The sequence below is a fragment of the Gobius niger genome, assembly GCF_951799975.1.
Source record: "Gobius niger genome assembly, chromosome: 7".
Lineage (NCBI taxonomy): Eukaryota > Metazoa > Chordata > Actinopteri > Gobiiformes > Gobiidae > Gobius > Gobius niger.
This window is the reverse complement of record NC_136858.1, coordinates 38034107-38055523: the sequence shown is the minus strand read 5'-3', so window position 1 is coordinate 38055523 and position 21417 is coordinate 38034107. Positions and strand designations below refer to the sequence as shown.

The 21417-nt window shown below is 38.1% G+C and overlaps 1 protein-coding gene across 2 annotated transcripts in view; it reads right to left on the bottom strand.

The window, feature by feature from the left end:
- The window catches only part of LOC306965954 (zinc finger protein 609-like), a 76005-nt gene that overhangs the window by 27944 nt on the left and 26644 nt on the right, over window positions 1-21417 (bottom strand). For both annotated transcript variants that reach the window (XM_079560566.1, XM_079560567.1), the window contains exon 2: window positions 4521-5346. In XM_079560566.1, coding sequence (XP_079416692.1) covers window positions 4521-5240 — 720 coding nt within the window. In that variant the 5' untranslated portion in view covers window positions 5241-5346. The remainder of the gene's footprint in view (window positions 1-4520; window positions 5347-21417) is intronic.

Sequence of the window (21417 nt, the reverse complement as noted above, 5' to 3'; positions counted from 1 at the left end):
TTAAGGGGTTAATGATACTTGGTTTGCAATACCGATGCCTGAGAGATACCTTTATCAATAGTATACTCAAATATTTGTCATATACACGCGTTTCCAATGACATCACGCATAGTTCCGGCGGCCATTTTGAATACCGAAGTAGCATTATGCAGTACTACAACATGGAACGATATCTCTAGTCAGGATGAAAATGAAAGACAGCTGATGACGAGTACATAAAAATCCACTGTCTCAAGAAAAAAGACCGTAGAGACGCACGTTTATGTGATAGAACCAGCAAATGTGGCTTAGATGTAGCAGTTTTGTCTTTACCAAAGATCTGAGTCACTAAATTAACACAAAGCGGAAACAGAAAACCTTTTTACAGTTTGTCATGTCAACAGAGTCTCAGTCTGAGTCAGAGAATTGTATTGCGGACACTGTATCTGCACAGACTTAAATTGTTAAATGGACAGGTTTGTGTGTTAGATCTAAGTCGGAGACAAATTCAGGAAATACAGAACAAAGCGATGTAGAAGAAGAAACCACCAAAGTGAACAGGATTTCTCAAAACTGTGTGAATAAAGAAAAACTCCAGGGCTGTTTTTGACAAGGGAACAGCATTACAGAGTTAAAAGCTCAAAACGTGCATAATAAACACTTATTATACAGCTCTTCATGATGCTAGCAGAACGCTCCATCGACTTGAATGGGATTTTCCGACGTTACGAATTCTTCTTACAAATGAAAACAATCCTTTGTGCAGCTTAATGTGTGATTTTGGGCGACGTGAAGATCAAAAACAGGCCGAGTGTGGAAGTACCGTCCACATGCCCCGGGCGCCCTCTCCCTCTGACGTCTCCCAGTCACTTCTCTTTCAGCCCGAGCCAAACACTTTGCGGAATCTCAGAAATGAACAACAGATCCTCCCCCGCGCTCTCCCGCTTTTTATAGGACAACGCTGACATCTGAGACGGGGAATTGTAACACACGAGACACACAACGAGACACACAACGAGACACACAAGACACACAACGAGACACACAACATGAACATGAACATGACCATTTTACCTCACGGTTATTGTGACCAAAATTATCACGGTTTTCGGTTTTATTGCGGTGTTTTTTTAATGTGTTTTAATATGTTCAGAAAGCATTGATAGTCCGACACAAACTGAAATAGTTTAAAAAAAGTTTACAGTGCTTACTACATTTAAAAAAAAATACAGACAAAGCCTTTTCACATCAAAGTAAAGGAGCTATAACGATGTGTTGTTGATGTTTCCAGGGTTTTACATGGACTATTTATAGCGCCAGAAACGAAGAAGAATATTTTTGAACAAGATAAGATAAAGATAAACCGTCTGTATCAGGAGAATTGTCCTCAGTTTGTTTCCTTCCACTGAGCTTTCGCTTTGCAGATTTGGGAAATGCCATCAGACACTGATCATTGTTAAAATCATAAAACTGCAGCGAGAGTGAATCTGATTTTTTTTTGGTCTTTTTTTGTCTTTTTCCTGTAATTTTTTGTCAATTTCTTATGATATTTTTGCCACTTTTTCCATCAATTTTTCATCACTTTTTTGTCACATTTTTTTGTGTCTTTTGTTGTCTTTTTTTGTAATTTTTTTTGTCTTTTTTTTGGTCACATTTTTATCACATTTTTGTCATTTTTTTTATCAATTTTTCGTCAATTTTTGGCAATTTCTTGTGACATTTTTGCCACTTTTTCATCAATTTTCCATCACATTTTTGTCAATGTTTTCTCACTTTTTTGTCACATTTTCATCCTTGTTTTCGTCTCAGTTTTGTCGCTATCTTCACACCGGTACCGCTACACCGCTAACCGTGACGTCCCTACACACAACAAGAAAGTCGTCGTCCACCAGGCAAACTATGTCCGTGTTTTCAATAGAAAGCAGGTCATCCGGCATTTTCAATCCACCACTTCCAGGAGAGCTGTTCTGAGGATTATGATCTTATGAAATACAAATATGAACGGCCAAGATAACACAAAAAGCACAAGCGTTTCAGAGCATGTTTGTAGAGCTGACAACTACAGGGAGAGGAGGTTTTACAAGACATTTAACCTCTTAACCTCCACCTGTTTGGCTTTACCCAAATCTCAAAGCTTCTGGAAAAAAATAGTGACAAAAACGAGACGAAAGGGAGGACTAGAAAGCAACAAAAACACATCAAAAAGTGACAAAATAAAGCCACAAATCAGCAACAAAATACTAACAAAAAAGGCGATGAAAACACAATAAAAAAGCCACTAAAGATTGACGAAAATGAGATGAAAAAGAATGTGGAAAAAGTAGAATAACACGGCAACAACGCAAGGAAAAAGATCCGTTTACATCAGTTTTGTGGGTCTTTCAAATGAGGGATTACTCTGACCTATAAGCTTCAGATAAGAAGGTTTTAGATTTGGGTAAAACTGAACTAGAGAAAATAAAGTGGGTCCGTCAACTACCTTAACCTCAAACTCCTAGAATTCTATCCCAAACTGCACTCAGAAGATAAACAACTTTGGGAGCTCATGCTGTAACTACAACACTATACAGAGAAGCAACGACACTGTGATTTATGTGTAAAAAGTCACATTAATCTCAGTCTCCAGCTCCTGCCTCACTCACATCTGCTGCTGCACATGTGCTGTCCACAAATCCATATAATCCAAATGGTAATAGATTTTATTTATAACGCACTTTACATTTGTTCACAAATCTCAAAGTGCTACAAAGAGTGTGGGCTGTAAAATAAGAACAATCAAAGAACAATCAAAGAGAAAAGAATAAAGGCTAAAAGCATTTCTTAAATAAATGAGTATTCAAATGTTTCTTAAAACAATCCACGGACAGTGACAGTGATCGGCACGATTAAGAGAACAGCTGCTACAAAACAGACTCTGGAGTCTCCCGAACATCAAGGTGTAAGACGAGGGCCGGGTACTGAAAAGCTACGGTAGGGGGCGGTATCGAAAAACTTTTTTTTTCTGTGCTAATTTTCGGTACTTTTTCTCTCCAAACGTCTTGGTCATTTTTTTGGTCATTTTTTTTGTCTTTTTTTTTGTCTTTTTTCGTCACATTTTTGTCATCTTTTGGTCACATTTTTATCACATTTTTGTCTAATTTTTTGTCATCTTTTTGTCACTTTTTTGGTCATTTTTTGTCAATTTTCTGTATTTTTTTGGTCAAATTTTTTATCACATTTTTGTAATTATTCGTCATTTTTTTGGTCATTTTCTGTCAATTTTTTGTCAAATTTTTATCACATTTTTGTCCTTACTCTGGAGTCTCCCGAACATCAAGGTGTAGGACGAGGGCCGGGCACCGAAAAGCTCCGGTGGGGGGCGGTATCGAAAAACTTTTTTTTTTCCGGTGCTAATTTTCGGTACTTTTCTCTCCAAACGTCAATAAATGATCCACAGTGAGTCTAAAAAAGCCTGAACTCATGAGCAGCTTCAGCACAAATGCAGAAGCAAAGCAAAAACGTGCCTGAAAAGCAACATAAAACAAGAAAACATCGGCTCACGAGAAGAGGTCGATCGATATATCGGCCCAGTATTGGGGGGCGATCGGCCGATGTAACTATAATCTCAGAGAAACCCTTACTAGGGCTGTGCAATTAATCGAAATTCGATTACGATTTCGATTACAACAGTAAACGATTACAAAATTAGCATAATCGCAAAAAATCTATTATCATTTTTTTTTTTTAATTGTTTTTTTTTTTTCTTCAAATTGTTTTTTTTTCACATTTTTTTTTTCTAATTTTTAATTTTGGGATTTTTGTCACTTTTTTGATGGATTTTTGTCTTTTTTTTAATGGATTTTTGTAAAATTTTTGATGGATTTTTGTCTTTTTTCTGCTGGATTTTTGTAAATTTTTTGATGGATTTTTGTCACTTTTTTGCTGGATTTTTGTCATTTTTTTGTTGGATTTTTTTCATTTTTTTGTTGGATTTTTGTCACTTTTTTGATGGATTTTTGTCACTTTTTTGATGGATTTTTGTCATTTTTTTGCTGGATTTTTGTCATTTTTTTTGCTGGATTTTTGTCATTTTTTTGCTGGATTTTTGTCACTTTTTTTGATGGATTTTTGTCACTTTTTTGATGGATTTTTGTCTTTTTTTTGATGGATTTTTGTCACTTTTTTGATGGATTTTTGTCTTTTTTTTGATGGATTTTTGTCACTTTTTTGATGGATTTTTGTCACTTTTTTGATGGATTTTTGTCACTATTTTTGATGGATTTTTGTCATTTTTTTGCTGGATTTTTGTCTTTTTTGGCTGGATTTTTGTCACTTTTTTGCTGGATTTTTGTCACTTTTTTGATGGATTTTTGTCATTTTTTTGCTGGATTTTTGTCACTTTTTTGATGGATTTTTGTCACTTTTTTGATGGATTTTTGTCACTTTTTTGATGGATTTTTTTAAAGGCAACAAATAATCGTTTGAATAATCGTGATTTCAATTATGACAAAAATAATCGTGATTATTATTTTTTCAATAATCGAGCAGCCCTAACCCCTTACCTTGTCCACTTTCTTGAGGTTCCGACAGTCCCCGTTGTCGACCTCGTCCTGCTCCGTCGTCATGGAAACGGCCTGTCCCATCACAGTGTCCAGCGCCACGTTCCCCGCGAGCTGCTCGGCGCCCGCCAGCTCCGCGCTCGGCTGCTGCCCGTCGAACGGCCGCGAGCCGCCGCCGCCGCCTAAAGACTCCTTGTCAGAGTTCGAAACCGCCGCCGCCGCCGCCGCCGCCTCCAGCTTGTCCTTCTTAGCTTTGCCCGTCGCGCCGTCCTTCTCCTTCTTGACGGGCGCCAGTGTCCGGGACGTTTTGGACTTATCAGTTCCTTTCGTGGGGGTGGTGTTGGGGGCGGGCGGCGCCGGCTCGCCCGGGGAACGCCCCTGCTGCGCCTCCTTTTTAACCGCGTCCGAAACCGGCGCGGCGGGTTTGACCGTGTCCTTAGAGTTTTTACTGCGTTTGGATTTGGATTTACTCTCTTTGCCCTGAGCCGCCGACACGGGGCTCACGAACTTGATATTGTCGGGAAGGGCGGCCACGGCGCCGGGAGGGGCGCCCATGGCTCCTCCGTCTTTACTGCTCGACATCTCTAGCTTGTCTTTCTCCAGGTCTGCGTCTAAGTCGATGATCAGATTGCCCACTCCGATGTCCCACTCATCCCCGCTGTCGTACGTGTCCACGGCGCTGGAGTCCACTTTGCCGCCTGCAGAGCCGCCGCTGACAGACATCTCCCACCGAGGGGCCACAGGGGGGCCTCAGCAGGGCTCCACCCAGCCGCAGGACGCCTTCTCAGGGCAGGACCCCACTCCTCCGCCCTGCTCCCCGCATCTCCGCCTGCACAGAGGAGCTTCACGTTAACACAGGACCAGCCACAAGACGACAGGGAAGGGTTTAGACACGGGCTTTCATTACACACAACCAGGGGCAAGAATGAGTGGAAATGTCAGAGAGAACTTGGGGGGTTTTCAACTCATTTTTGTCATTTTTTGTCAATTTTTTGTGACATTTTTGTGAAATTTTGGGCATTTTTTTAAAAAAAATTTTGCCACATTTTCGTCTTTTTTTTGATCATTTTTTGGTCATTTTTTGTCACATTTTTTTTTTAACTTTTTCGTAAATTTTTTATCACATTTTTGTCCAATTTTTGTCATTTGTCATTTTTTTGACACATTTTTATCACATTTTTAGTCTTTTTTTTTGTCCATTTTTTATCACATTTTGGTCATTTTTTATCACATTTTGGTCATTTTTTTGTCACATTTCTGCCACTTTTTCATCAATTTTACGTCACTTTTTTGCCAATGTTTTGGCAAAAAACACTTGAACCGAGCATTTTCTCCAATTTGGCTTTACCCCATTCCAAAAGCTTCTGGAAAAAAGCTGTGAAAAAAGCAAGAAAACCGAGATGAAAACAATGATGGAAATGTGACAAAAAAGTGAGGAAAAATTGATGAAAAAGTGGCAAAAATGTCACAAGAAATTGACAAAAAAATGAAAAAAAAATTGACAAAAAATGACAAAAAAAATGACAAACATTTGACAAAAATATAATAAAAAATTGACCAAAAAAAGACAAAAAAAGACAAAAAAATGACAAAAAAGTTACAAAAAAGAGTTGAATACCCAACAAAAAAATGATTGAAAAAAAATCTGATGACGTGAGGAAAAAGATCCTCTCGGTTCAGGCGGGAGTTAAGAGTTTAAAGGTCCTATATCATTCAAAATCGACTTTTTAGAGCTTTTAGCCATGTTGTTATGCTATTTCCTTATCAAAAACACCCCCAGAGTGGTTTGCGGCTTCATTCACGCAGCTCTCAGTAATCCTCCTGAATCCTGCTCTCTGAGGCTCCGCCCTCCTGCTCTCTGAGGCTCCGCCCTCCTGCTCTCTGAGGCTCCGCCCTCTCCTGGTGAACGACTGAGTGTTCAGTTGTGTCGTCACAGCGGAACGGAAGTGCTCGGCGTCTGTGATGTAATGTCTTACGGCCTGATTTTAATTTGTAAAACAGCCTTTTCATTATTTCTGTCGTAAGAGAGAAACAAAGAGAAATAAAAAAGGATGTGCCCGAGGTGCATCCAGGTCAGCTGAGGCCAAACACCTCCCTGAGCGTGTGAACAGATCAGTCATGTTTGCGCTGCAGCTGAAGATGGAGCTCGTTATAACTGGACACACCTGTTCTTTATTCTTACCTAACGATCATGTCACGGAGAAAAAGAAGCGTTTGGCTACGAGGACGAGGAGTATTTATACAGTCTATGGTTCAACCTTCCTAAAGAGGCCACTCCCGTCAGAAGTTGTTTTTTTCTCCGGGATTCAGCGACTTTCAACAAAATATTGTTTTTCTGTGATTGTCACTGATGGATGTTTGGTGAACCTTCGCCAGAATCAAAGTGGATTAACTTTTATAACCAACACGAGTCCCATAATGTAAACAGCGATGGAGCAGAGCGGTGAGTCAGTCCAAACGCGGGTTAGCTTGTGTGTTAGCATATTAGCTTGTGTGTTAGCATATTAGCTTGTGTGTGTTAGCATATTAGCTTGAGTGTTAGCATATTAGCTTGTGTGTGTTAGCATATTAGCTTGAGTGTTAGCATATTAGCTTGTGTGTTAGCATATTAGCTTGTGTGTGTTAGCATATTAGCTTGTGTGTTAGCATATTAGCATGTGTGCTAGCATATTAGCTTGTGTGTTAGCATATTAGCATGTGTGTGTTAGCATATTAGCATGTGTGTTAGCATATTAGCTTGTGTGTTAGCATATTAGCATGTGTGTATTAGCATATTAGCATGTGTGTTAGCATATTAGCATGTGTGTTGTCAACTCCGTATAACTGCATCGTGAAGTATCTTCACTTATTGTTGTTTATTTATATTACGGTAAAGTATGTGCGGAGAGAGGGGGCGGAGTTAACTGAATCGAAGCGTTTTGTCTTCCGGGTTTGAAAACTACCTCCAGAAAACACTTATATTTATCACAAAAATGAGTGCTCCATAATGGTAGAGGTACAATATATCATATACATGCGTATACTTAACTTTGGAATGGCTAAAATAGCAGGATATAGATCCTTTAAGAAAACACTGTTTATCAAGCAAAGGAGTTAAATTATGGAATCGCTGCAGCAATGAGTTAAAACAAGCTACGTCTCTTTTTCAGTTCAAAAATATTTACAAGAGAATAACAGTGTAAAAATATTTGACTAATGGAAACTAATCAAGGCTGGGACAGAAACTATGATAAAGAAACTCAATTATATCAAACTATTTCATTTAGATTCTCATATAAAGCATGTTTGTGGTATTTTTAGATTATATGTTATATTTAAATCCTCTACTGCTTCTCGGTGGACGTTTCCGATGGAGACACTTATCATATGAATGCACTCGGTTGCCCTCTGACCCCTCCAACAAAAGGAGGGTTGTTGGAGGAGTCCCGGGAGTGAATGGGACGGCCCAAAGCCCCGAGGACCAAAACGGATGATAATTAGCTGCTCTGATTAACTCCGCAGGAAGCCGACAAGAGATACATGGGTTTGTTCGAGGGCTAGCATTCGCACGGGCATTAGCATGAAACAGAGCGGGGTCACGGGGTCACGGGGGCGGAGCTGAGAGCGAGAGGAAGATTTCAAACGCCAAACGCCACGGTTTCCTCATCCTCAAACAGCAGCAGAGGGAGCGGGCTGGTGTTAACCTCTTACCACCCGCCTAAACCATGCATTCTGTCCTCTTTGGCTGTTATATAGGTCTGTGTAACGCCTCATTTGAAAGATAAGACCCACAAAACTGCTATTATTCCTCGCATTGTTGCTGTGTTGTGTCACCTTTTGTATGTTTTTACTTTTTCATTTTTGTCACATTTTTGTCACATTTTTTGTTGAATTTTTGTTGAATTTTTGTTGAATTTGTGTTGAATTTGTGTTGAATTTTTGTTGAATTTTTGTTGAAATTTTGTTGAAATTTTGTTGAATTTGTGTTGAGTTTAGGTCAAATTTTTTTTGAGTCTATGTCACATTTTTGTTGATTTTTTGTTGAATTTTTGTTGAATTTTTGTTGAATTTTTGTTGAATTTTTGTTGAATTTTTGTCACATTTTTGTTGAAATTTTGTTGAATTTTTGTTGAATTTGTGTTGAGTTTAGGTCAAATTTTTTTTGAGTCTATGTCACATTTTTGTTGATTTTTTGTTGAATTTTTGTTGAATTTTTGTTGAATTTTTGTTGAATTTTTGTCACATTTTTCTTGAATTTTTGTTGAATTTTTGTTGATTTTTTGTGGAATTTTTGTCACTTTTTGGTTGAATTTTTGTCACATTTTTGATGAATTTTTGTTGAATTTTTGTCACTTTTTTGTTGAATTTTTGTCACTTTTTTGTTGAATTTTTGTCACATTTTTGTTGCGTTTACATCCTTGTTTTCTTCTCATTTTTGTGGTGATTTTGGTGTTTTTTCTCAAGAAGCTTTTTGATTGGGGTAAAGCCAAACTGGAGGAAATGGGATCCGTTCAGGTGGGAGGTTAAATGAAACTGCTCCAAATGGGGAAAACTGCGGGGTTCAATAATGTTGCAGTATTTTAGCACAGTCCATTTGTTTTTGATCAAATCTGTCAAAATAAGATTCAAAACACAAAGGAGTAAAGCGCTTTTACACATGTTCAATAGCAACGATTTGGTGATGTATCGTGTTGCAGACTTCATTTTAAAGTGAAGCCATAACTTGTTTTTCACCCTCACAAATCCCACTGAGCAGAGTTTAGTGTCCAAGCATCCAGATTCTACCCTCAAGAAAATGGTTCATATAATAAGGGCCAATTTAACCTCTTAACTCCCGCCTGAACCGAGAACATTTTCTCCAGTTCAGCTTCACCCAAATCCTGTAGGCCAGTGTAACGCCTCATTTGAAAGACCTACAAAACTCATCTAAATGGATCTTTTTCCTCACATTTTCCCTCACATTTTATTGTAATTTTTTTGTCAAATTGGTGGGTTGCAGGTTCTAGAATATGATGATGTCATCGGACCCAACGGGGGGCAGGAGCCACTTTTTCCTATTAACAGCATTGCACTTTCACAAGTCGTAGCTGAAAAGAAAATGTCTGAATTCGAAAAATGATCATTAATATGAGTCACTGGGTCCATGATCTCTCTGTACAAGACCAAAAATGTCCTCAAAAACAAAATAATTTTTCCTCTATATAACAGTATAGGCCTTTAGAACGCTGTGATGTCACCTGCAACCCAGCAATAGTATATTATTTGTCACTTTTTGTTACATGTTCATCATTTTTTTGACCTTTGGTCCTTTTTTGTCAATTTTTTGTGACATTTTAGCCTCTTTTTCATAATTTTTTGGTACATTTTTCATAATTTTTTTGTCACTTTCTGTCATTTTTTGTCATTTTTCGTCATTTTTTGTGACATTTTTGCCACTTTTTCATAATTTTTTTGTCAAATTTTTATCAATTGTGAATTTTTTGTCAATTTTTTGTCAATTTTTTGTTAATTTTTTGGTCCTTTTTTGTTATTTTTTTTTTACATTTTTGCCACTTTTTCATAATTTTTTTGTAAAATTTTTATCAATTGTTTGTCAATTTTTGTAAAAAATTTGTCATTTTTTTTGTAAAATTTTTTGTTGTTTTTTCGTTATTTTTTGTGACATTTTTGCCACTTTTTCATAATTTTTTGGTCAAATTTGTGTCAGTTTTTTGTCTATGTTTTCTCACTTTTTTGTCACATTTCCATCATTGTTTCCGTCTCAGTTCTGTCACTATTTTCTCACCTTTTTTCCAGAAGCTTTTGGATTGAGGTAAAGCCAAACTAGAGAAAATGTGCTCGGTTCAGGTGGGAGTTAAGGGGTTAAAGCAGCACTAAGTAACGTGTTTACCTTAATAAATCCTTTCCGTGGTCTCTTTGAGGATAATACAAGTGTTAATGGGATGACTGGAGGATCTTTCATCTCCTCCTGGTGTCTCTGGCCAGAAAACCACAATTGCAACTGCGCTGCCATCGGGTCGGAGTCACCAATACACACTAATGGAATCACGACGAAGAAGCTAACAGGCTAACGGGGAAAGCTAACTGCGGGCTAGCGCCACTTAACCCCTTAACTCCCGCCTGAACCGAGCACATTTTCTCCAGCTTTACCCCAATCCAAAAGCTTCTGGAAAAAAGGTGAGAAAATAGCAACAAAACTGAGACGAAAACAATGATGAAAATGTGAAAAAAGTGAGAAAACATTGACGTCTATGCTCTTCAGACACATTTAAAACCCAATTTCCCTGAGAGAAGGCGTGTTCAAGCCGGGGAAGTCAATCACTTGTCTCTCTAACATAATAACTTTATAAAAGGCTAAAGAAGTTCATCTGAAGAACTTTATGCTAATGTAAGTGCGTGTTTACACAGCAGTGACATGCTAATGCTAGCTCATGGCATTGTTTACAATCCACATCCACAAACAAAGCCCGCTGTGCTCCCTGCTGACAAACCCAACACACAGAACAAGTAACGGCTCGTTCCCAACGTTCAGGACGGCCGATTCTCCCTGTGGTTTTCGACACGACGAGATCACAAGATAATGTCTGATAAAACACGCTTTCCTCCAGATCCAACACTGAGGATATTCAAATCCGCAAACACTGCCTGTGCTCAGGAGGCTGAGGAAAGAGCAGGGACGTCAAGATGAACCGGTTTCACGTTCACCGCGGTTATAAAAGCTTACAGAAGGTAAACTGCCATCATGATTAAAGGAAGAGTCCCAAAAGAATCAACTGCGTTTGTTATGTCGTGGTAAAAGCACATGGAACTCTTTTGTGATTAAAGTGAATTCATGAGACACAGATCAGAGGAATATCTTCTGAAAACATTCCCGCCAAAATGTGCTTCCTTTAGATATGGCTAAAAATAATATGTAATCATGATGATGATCAAATTCCTTTCACAGCAGTTTTGTTTTGGGCCCTTTTAGTTTTAGTCTAAAGGTGCGTTCACACCAAACGCGGCAAAGCGTCAGGTTTACATTGAAAAAACATGGAGGACGCGCCTCAGGGAGCGTCAAAATATCCCGCAGCGAGTCACGCGCCTCAGGGAGCGTCAAAATGTCCCACAGCGAGTCACGCGCCTCAGGGAGCGTCAAAATGTCCCGCAGCGAGTCACGCGCCTCAGGGAGCGTCAAAATGTCCCGCAGCGAGTCACGCGCCTCAGGGAGCGTCAAAATGTCCCGCAGCGAGTCACGCGCCTCAGGGAGCGTCAAAATGTCCCACAGCGAGTCACGCGCCTCAGGGAGCGTCAAAATGTCCCGCAGCGAGTCACGCGCCTCAGGGAGCGTCAAAATGTCCCGCAGCGAGTCACGCGCCTCAGGGAGCGTCAAAATGTCCCGCAGCGAGTCACGCGCCTCAGGGAGCGTCAAAATGTCCCGCAGCGAGTCACGCGCCTTCTGTGCGGCGCGGTTTGAAGCTTTCCGCGCTTCCAACGCTAGAGTTGGGAAATGTTGAACTTTTTGGAGAAATTTGCGAGCGTCGACCAATCAGGAGCTTTCTCCAACAGTGACGTACGTTGTAGCCGAGCCACCGGGGCAGATTCTGTGCCAGCCAAAAAAAATAAAAAATTAAAACAAGTCACGGAGGTTTAGCTTCATTGTGAACCGGAGCTACAGCAGCTCTGGGACTTTTACAACGACATATCAGTGTTTCTTTACCTAAACACCCAAAAGCGGCGACAAGAAAACTTATTTCAGTGGCTGAATCTGCGCTGGGACTGTGTTTGGGCCTCGAGGCTGACGATGACTGTTGTAGCTACGAACACACGCTGACGTACGGCCAGACAAGCGTCTGACTTCAGGTCAGCACAAGCGTCTGACTACGGGCTTTAGCCGCGTTTTTGACGCCCGAAAAGCGTTTGGTGTGTACGCACCTTTAGTCTGTAAGGATTATAACGAAATCTGAACAAGCTTCTGACTCATGCTTTGCTTACACGCTACACAACAAGAAGACCATGTCACTGAGATGAGCTGATAGACAATGGTCCACACCATAATCATTCTGAACATAACGCAAAGTACAGATAATATACAAACACATAGACACAAACAACTGACTCACAGATAGGCCTCACCCTCTCTGCGTAGAGGAGTGCAAGACTAGGATAAAAGGCGACTGTCAACGGAGTTCTGGACTTCACTTCTTCTCTTTCTCTGAAGTCACCAGCTGGTTATACAACTTTGTAACTAGGAACAATGGCAATAAAAGCCTTATCTTTGAGACGACTTCTATCTCCAAGTCTTTTGGACGAAAATGCTTTTAGGTTTAGTCACATTTTAGTCATTTCAAAATGTGATCGTTTTAGTCACGTTTTAGTCAGACGAAAATTAAAAAGGTTTTTGTCAAGTTTTCGTCGGTTTCATTATAAGAAGTTATAATTAATTTCGATAAGTCTTGGAAATTGGGATAAATAAAAGCTTCTATTGGCTTTTGACAAACAGATGACACCACGATCGGCACTGGCAGAAGTGCTCGGCCGACTGTGAACAGGACTTTTCCCAAAGCGCCCGCTCTCCTCGTCCTCTGATCGTCGCTTCCAGATTTATTTATTTTTTACCAACAGCGCTGTCTGCACATACGTAGCCGACCTCAACGTGCTTTCTGTGTTCAGACGCCACGGTGTTGAAAACTGTCCTGAGAAACAAAGTCACTGTGACCTGGACATCAGACGCTCCGAGGAGGATGTACGCGAGCAGTGACCGCACGCCACGGGGAGAGAGAGAGAAAGAGGCGCCGCTGCCCGGGCGCATCATGAAGAGCACGGCGCCGCTCCGGGTCACGTTTACCGCGTGTTCTCTCACTCCCCAAAGAGCTCATTTCAGCTCGTCATCGTTACGTTATCGTCATTAAAAAAAGGGGCGTCAACGAAAAGACATCGTTATCGTCTTCGTTGACGAAAACAACACGGTTTTACAGTGCTCTAAAAATGCAAGAAAAGGTGCCAGTGTTTTAAAAATGCCCTGGCAGAATATGGTCCTACAGTATGTAGTGCAAAACAGTGATTCTCAACTGGTGGATCGGGACCCAAAAGTGGGTCGCAGAACCTTTTTCAGGGTCGTGAGTCCATCTGACACAGCATGGTAGGGCTGCTAGATTATTGAAAAAATAATAATCACGATTATTTTTGTCATAATTGAAATCACAATTATTCAAACGATTATTTGTTACCTTTAAAAAAATCCATCAAAAAAGTGACAAAAATCCATTAAAAAAAAAGACTAAAATCCATCAAAAAAAGACAAAAATCCATCAAAAAAAAGACAAAAATCCATCAAAAAAGTGACAAAAATCCATTAAAAAAAAAGACAAAAATCCATAAAAAAAGACAAAAATCCATAAAAAAAGACAAAAATCCATCAAAAAAGTGACAAAAATCCAGCAGAAAATAGACAAAAATCCATCAAAAAAAAAAGACAAAAATCCATCAAAAAACTGACAAAAATCCAGCAGAAAATAGACAAAAATCCAGCAGAAAAAAGACAAAAATCCATCAAAAAAGTGACAAAAATCCAGCAGAAAAAAGACAAAAATCCATCAAAAAAGTGACAAAAATCCATTAAAAAAAAGACAAAAATCCATAAAAAAAAAGACAAAAATCCATAAAAAAGTGACAAAAATCCATAAAAAAAGTGACAAAAATCCAGCAGAAAATAGACAAAAATCCAGTAAAAAAGTGACAAAAATCCATCAAAAAAATGACAAAAATCCATTAAAAAAAAAGACAAAAATCCATCAAAAAAATGACAAAAATCCAGTAAAAAAGTGACAAAAATCCATCAAAAAAATGACAAAAATCCATAAAAAATAGACAAAAATCCATAAAAAAAAGACAAAAATCCAGCAGAAAAAAGACAAAAATCCATCAAAAAAGTGACAAAAATCCAGCAGAAAAAAGACAAAAATCCATCAAAAAAGTGACAAAAATCCAGCAGAAAAAAGACAAAAATCCATCAAAAAAGTGACAAAAATCCATCAAAAAAATGACAAAAATCCAAAAATTAGAAAAGAAAAAAAAATGAAAAAAATTGAAACAAAAATTTTGGAAAAAAAACCAAAACAAAACATTATAATCGTTTTTTTTGCGATTATGCATTTACTGTTGTAATCGAAATCGTAATCGAATTTCGATTAATTGCACAGCCCTACTGCATGGCATTTCAGATTTAAAGGCATTTCTACTGCTCGATTCATGAAAACGTGTGTGGGAAAACACAATATTTTGCAAGATAAATGACAAATTGAGGCTTTATTTGGGTTATTTGGGCCTGTCCTCCGAGAGTAACGCTGGGTCCCGACTTGGGAACCACTGAAACTTTGGCATTTGCAGAAAAACATTTACTTTAGGTTCGGCCCTTGGTGTTTTGGCGCTGGGGAAAATCAGCCTGAAGCGTGAACTTGCCGACCCCTGTTTTAGACGGTGCTGGCAATTTTTTTTTAGAAATTCTGTGTAATTTCTTCCTTTATTTTGATGATCGTGTATAATCGATCCATTTCCTTTTTCCTCAAGAATCGTGACTCAAAAAACTAGAATCCTGACATTCCTCGTGCTTCACAGTTGAAGGATTTTCTCAAAAATATATTTAAAAAATGATAAATGCAGAAGTATAAACGCAAGTATGTTTCGCCAGGACACTTGTTTTTAGTAAAAATACAGGCCAAGGATCTGCAGCCTTTTCAAGCGGGACTCTCTCTGCCAGGAAAAAGACATGGTCAATAGTCCCGGTGTAACTGTAGTGCTTTATCCGCCTATAATGGACACTTAAACTGCGTCTCCATTAACAAACCACTTCACAGCTGATAATACTCCAGCTGATGCAGGCGGGTTCAGAGTCAGAGCAAAAGCCGTCCCAGGTGAACTTGGTTTTGGAATCACAAAGTCTTCACAAAGTCTCCAAAACTCCAACACAAAGTTACTGAATCAACTGTATCACATTTCATCATCAAACCATTAACCTCTTAACTCCCGCCTGAACCGAGAGGATCTTTTTCCTCACGGCAGGTTTTTTTTTCCATCATTTTTAGTTGGGTGTTCAACTCATTTTTGTAACTTTTTTGTTATTTTTTGGGGTCATTTTTCGTCATTTCTTCGTACATTTTTTATCACATTTTTGTATTTTTTTGTCACATTTTTGTCATTTTTTCGTAAATTTTTTGTTAATTCCTTGTCAATTCCTTGTCAATTTCTTGTGACATTTTTGCCACTTTTTCATAAATTTTTCATCATTTTTTGGTCATTTTTTATGACATTTTTGTCATTTTTTGTCAATTTTTGGTGATTTTTTGTCAAATTTTTGTCATTTTTTTGTCACATTTTTGTAATTTTTTCGTCAATTTCTTGTCAATTTCTTGTGACATTTTTGCCACTTTTTCATCCATTTTTCGTCACTTTTTTGTTGAATTTTTGTCACATTTCTGTTGAATTTTTGTAATTTTTTGTTGAATTTTTGTAATTTTTTGTTGAATTTTTGTCACATTTTTGTTGAATTTTTGTAATTTTTTGTTGAATTTTTGTCATTTTTTGTTGAATTTTTGTCACATTTTTGTTGAATTTTTGTCACATTTTTGTTGATTTTTTGTAATTTTTCTGTTGAATTTGTCACATTTTTGTTGAACTTTTGTCTTTTTTTTGCTGAGTTTTTGTCATTTTTTATTTTAATTTTCGTCACATTTTTGTTGAATTTTTGTCACATTTTTGTCATTTTTTTGTCACATTTTTGTCATTTTTTTGTCACATTTTTGTCATTTTTTCATCAATTTATTGTCAATTTCTTGTGACATTTTTGCCACTTTTTCATCCATTTTTCGTCACTTTTTTGTTGAATTTTTGTCACATTTTTGTTGAACTTTTGTCATTTTTTGTTGAATTTTTGTCACATTTTTGTTGAATTTTTGTAATTTTTTGTTGAATTTTTGTCATTTTTTGTTGAATTTTTGTCACATTTTTGTTGAATTTTTGTCACATTTTTGTTGATTTTTTGTAATTTTTGTTGAATTTTTGTCACATTTTTGTTGAACTTTTGTCTTTTTTTTGCTGAGTTTTTGTCATTTTTTATTTTAATTTTCGTCACATTTTTGTTGAATTTTTGTCACATTTTTGTTGAATTTTTGTCACATTTTTTGTTGAACTTTTGTCATTTTTTGTTGAATTTTTGTCACATTTTTGTTGAATTTTTGTAATTTTTTGTTGAATTTTTGTCATTTTTTTGTTGATTTTTTGTCATTTTTTTTGCTGAATTTTTGTCACATTTTTGTTGAATTTTTGTCATTTTTTTGTTGAATTTTTGTCATTTTTTTGCTGAATTTTTGTCATTTTTTTGTTGAATTTTTGTCACATTTTTGTTGAATTTTTGTCACATTTTCGTTGAACTTTTGTCATTTCTTTTGTTGAATTTTTATCACATTTTTGTTGCGTTTACACCCTTGTTTTCTTCTCATTTTTTGTAGCTGTTTTGGTGCTTTTTTGCCCCAAGAATCTTTTTGATTAGGGTAAAGCCAAACTGGAGAAAATGCGCTCGGTTCAGGTGGGAGTTAAGAGGCTAAAAGGCTCTGCTCGTGTTTGGAACAGTACAGTATCATACAACATCAGTGCACAGACTTTCACTCCAAGCTTTGGAAGTTCACAGAAAGAGAAAAGCTCAGCAAGAAAGAGCCGTTCCAAACAGATGAAAGAGATAAACGTACACGGATGGATTCTGCATTACAAATTCAGATTTAACATCTCCTATACTGCAGCCACCGGTGTCCCTGAAGCCTTCCTGGTTGAAAAGGACTCTCCACAGCCCGAGATCGTCAAAAGAGGACCTTGGTCGTTGTAAAAAGCCTTGCACTGGCTCAACAGGAAATGATTTAATGAGTTCATAGAGCTATTACGTCGTGCTAATCTCTGACTGTAATGGTATTTTTGCCCTTGGCCACAGCAGCAAAGCCAGATCTTACCTCAAAAGCTCTGGACCGTGAAATGTAAAAAGTACAGGCACAAATACGGATCTTTCTACAAATTCTGCTCGTAGTATTTCTTTATTAACTTGATTTTATTGCACTATTGGGCGACTGGAACAACAGAACTTCCCTTTTGGAGGTTTGTAAAAACTTCTACAGCCCTACAGAGACATGAAAACGTGAATCTTCCTCTTTTTCACAAAATATAGGAAGCACATACACTACATTTTCTAGGTATTTTTGCAGTATTGCTTCAGTCTTCGTTACTGGGTTTCATCAGCCTGGTTTAGTCAATTAAAAGGGACTATACAGTTTTAAAAAAAAGGTAAAATGATCTAATTTCCTCCCCCTAAATGTCCCAACAATGTCCTAATGTGTAGAATGAGCCCAGACCTGCCTCTAAAATCCTCTCACTCAGAAAGGTGTCACTTAATATAGATGTTAATTAGGGGTGTAACGGTACGCTAAAATTGTATTCGGTTCGGTTCACGGTTTTGGAGGGCTCGGTTCGGTTAATTTTCGGTACAAATAAATAAGAACTAACAAAATTTTTCTTTTGAAAAGCTGCCAATACACAATAGAATTCTTGCATAAAATAAATAAAAGTGACCCATTTGGGTGATATTTTAAATAAATTGCACTCTTATAATGAGAGTTACTGTAACTCATGAGAACCATGTGGATTCAACTCAACAAAAAGGCCACAGTGAACGGCTTTTTACTCTCGTCTACTCGCCAAACTACTGTCCTGATACTCTAGACTCACCAGACACAGTAAGATGAGAGTTTAAATGAGAGTGAGGCCCAGAGTCCGCGCAGAGAAAACATGAGAGCTGCGCCCGGGACACGGGTGACATGATGCAGCCGCGGAGGAGCCGCGCATGAGGCGAAGCACCGGGAGACAGACGTCGAGCAGGACACGAAGGGTGAAGCACTCGCGCTTTGGAAGAGACAGGGGGAAGGCGGTCGGTCTCTCCTGCTCATTCACTTCACCAGACTACTCCGTTTTGGTGTTATATGTGGCAAAGTAGGTGGAGAGTGAGTGCGCGCTGGAAGAGCCTGTCCCCGTAACAACAACGCGTTGATTAATCAGTGAAACAACACTACGTAGTTTGCGTATAGAAAGAAACGGCTCTGAGCGCTGGTGTAACTTTTTGGCTGAAGTGCGGACGTGACGGGATATTGTAGCGAGGCTCAAGACTTTTAATCAAATACTTAAAGCCAGCGCCTGTAGTTTCTCTCGGCTACTCGTGCAGCTTCAATGTACGTCACTCAATAGCGTCCGTGCGGAAACTCGCGTAGGAACTTTGTTCCGCGGCACTTAATATGACGCTAATAATAAATTTACATTATTTAATGAAAATAATACACCGAAACGGTACGCAAGTGGACCGAACCGAACAGGCCGAACCGAACGGTTCAATACATCCCCGTGAACCGTTACACCCCTAATGTTAATATATATTAATATAGATGTGCAGTTACATGTATGACCTGAGGTGGCAGTAGTGAGTATAAAATGGCTAACTTGCATCTAGCCCCTTTAACCTCTTAACTCCCGCCTGAACCGAGAGGATCTTTTTCCTCACGTCATCAGATTTTTTTCCATCATTTTTTTGTTGGGTATTCAACTCATTTTTGTAACTTTTTGTCTTTTTTCGTCATTTTTTTTTTTTCATTTTTTATCACATTTTTGTCAATTTTTTTGTCATTTTTTGTTAATTTTTTTAGCACATTTTTGTCACATTTGTCATTTTTTCGTCATTTTTTAATCGAATTTTTGTCAATTTTTGTCACATTTTTATCACATTTTTGTCATTTTTTTGTCACATTTTTGTCATTTTTTGTCACATTTTTGTCATTTTTTGTCACATTTTTGTCATTTTTTGTCACATTTTTGTCTTTTTTTTGTCACTTTTTTGTCTTTTTTTTGTCACTTTTTTGTCATGTTTTTGTCACATTTTTGTCATTTTTCCGTCAATTTTTTGTCAATTTCTTGTGACATTTTTGTGACATTTTTGCCACTTTTTCATAAATTTTTGGTCACTTTTTTGTCACATTTCCATCATTGTTTTCGTTAGGGATGGCCGATATATCGGCGCCGCCGATATTATCGGCCGATATTTGTCCTTTTTTCCCATATCGGTATCGGTCCGATATGGGAAAATGTCGGCCGATATTTTTTTTCTTCTTTGAATTATTTACTACACCGTAATGTCATAGCGCACCTGAAAGCAGCAGCGTGTAGACGGGCTGCACTGACCTGACTGGGGCAACAATTTATTCAAATTATCTCAAATAAACAGTGGCTCCTAAAAATAAAGAACCTCCAGCATAAATTCACACGTCTCCAAAAGAAAGTATGTTTTTACTAAGTTTAAACAAAGTGGAGCGGACACTTGGACGCCACAGAGATGCAGAGCCACAAGTTACTGCTGCAACAAACTGGACTAAAACTGCCTCATGGACATGATTCTGAGTCAGGATTAACAGGAATCATTTTCTGATGGATTATTTGTCGCTACATCTGAGGTGAATGTTGCAAAAGTTTCTCCGTCCTGACCGTCCTGACGCCAGATTTATAACTGTGTTTGTTAGCGCTAGCATAGCTTCTAACAGGCTAAAGGCTACGACACGTAAACATGACCTTTCTGTCATCATGTAAGTCTGTAAGTCTAACTACAGTGATGATAATGTCTGTATTGATGTTTACTCTGCCCACCTTTGTCATGTTAATGACCTGTGAAAACCAGGCGTTATGTCATGTCGCATTTTCGCGCATATTTAATTAGACGCATTTGCATCGTTCGCGCATTTATCATTGAAAACAAAGCAGATCAAAGCTCATGCTAATCTTGTAAATCTACTGTTTGCTTTTTGCCAGCTCTAAACCAACTCTAAATATTCAGTCTGGCCTCATAAATTCATATAAGGTGCTGTTAAAGTGACATTATGATATTTCCAATTCCAAAGCGTCATACAGAGCAGTGTGTCCTTTATCAGATTTGTTTAAAGTTAAAACATGTAGCTTAAATAACATGGTAGGCTACATATTTTTAATAAAAAATGCAATAAATAGTAGCCTAGCATATTCCCTTTCTTTTTAATATTTTTCTAATAAAAAGGATTGTTTCATCCTGGTGTGTGAGACGTGTCCCAGGCATCAGCATAAGACATTCCAATAATGGAACAATTTACAAACTTTACCACATTTGAGTAAGCCTTTCTATTGATTTTTAACGTTGAAATAAATATCGGCAAATATCGGATATCGGCCACACCAGTGAGGCAAATATCGGATATCGGTATCGGCAGAAAATTTTCATATCGGACCATCCCTAGTTTTCGTCTCAGTTTTGTCACTATTTTCTCACCTTTTTTCCAGAAGCTTTTGGATTGGGGTAAAGCCAAACTGGAGAAAATGTGCTCGGTTCAGGTGGGAGTTAAGGGGTTAAATGTCAAGAGTCACCTTTGCACTTTAAACGTTACATGGTATTGAAAATATCAGAAAGCCTTCTTGCTTTTGAGGGAAGGTAGGGCAATTAATTGAATTTTAATCGAATAGTGATGGCATATGCGGCAGCCAGAGGAGAGGACCTGGTGATTTTAAGTGTAAAATCAGCTACAAGGTTTACGCTAACTCGTCTGAAGGGCAAAACAGAAACACGTGAGGAGCTGTTTGGACCATGTGGGTTTGTTTTGAAGCTGCAGAGGTGGAATAGCTGGACTTCTAACAGTGAATTGTAAGTTTGATCTTCTTGTTTACTAATAAATGGTTTAACCCCTTAACTCCCACCTGAACCGAGCACATTTTCTCCAGGTTGGCTTTACCCCAATCCAAAAGCTTCTGGAAAAAAGGTGAGAAAATAGCAACAAAACTGAGACGAAAACAATGATGGAAATGTGACAAAAAAGTGACGAAAAATGGATGAAAAAGTGGC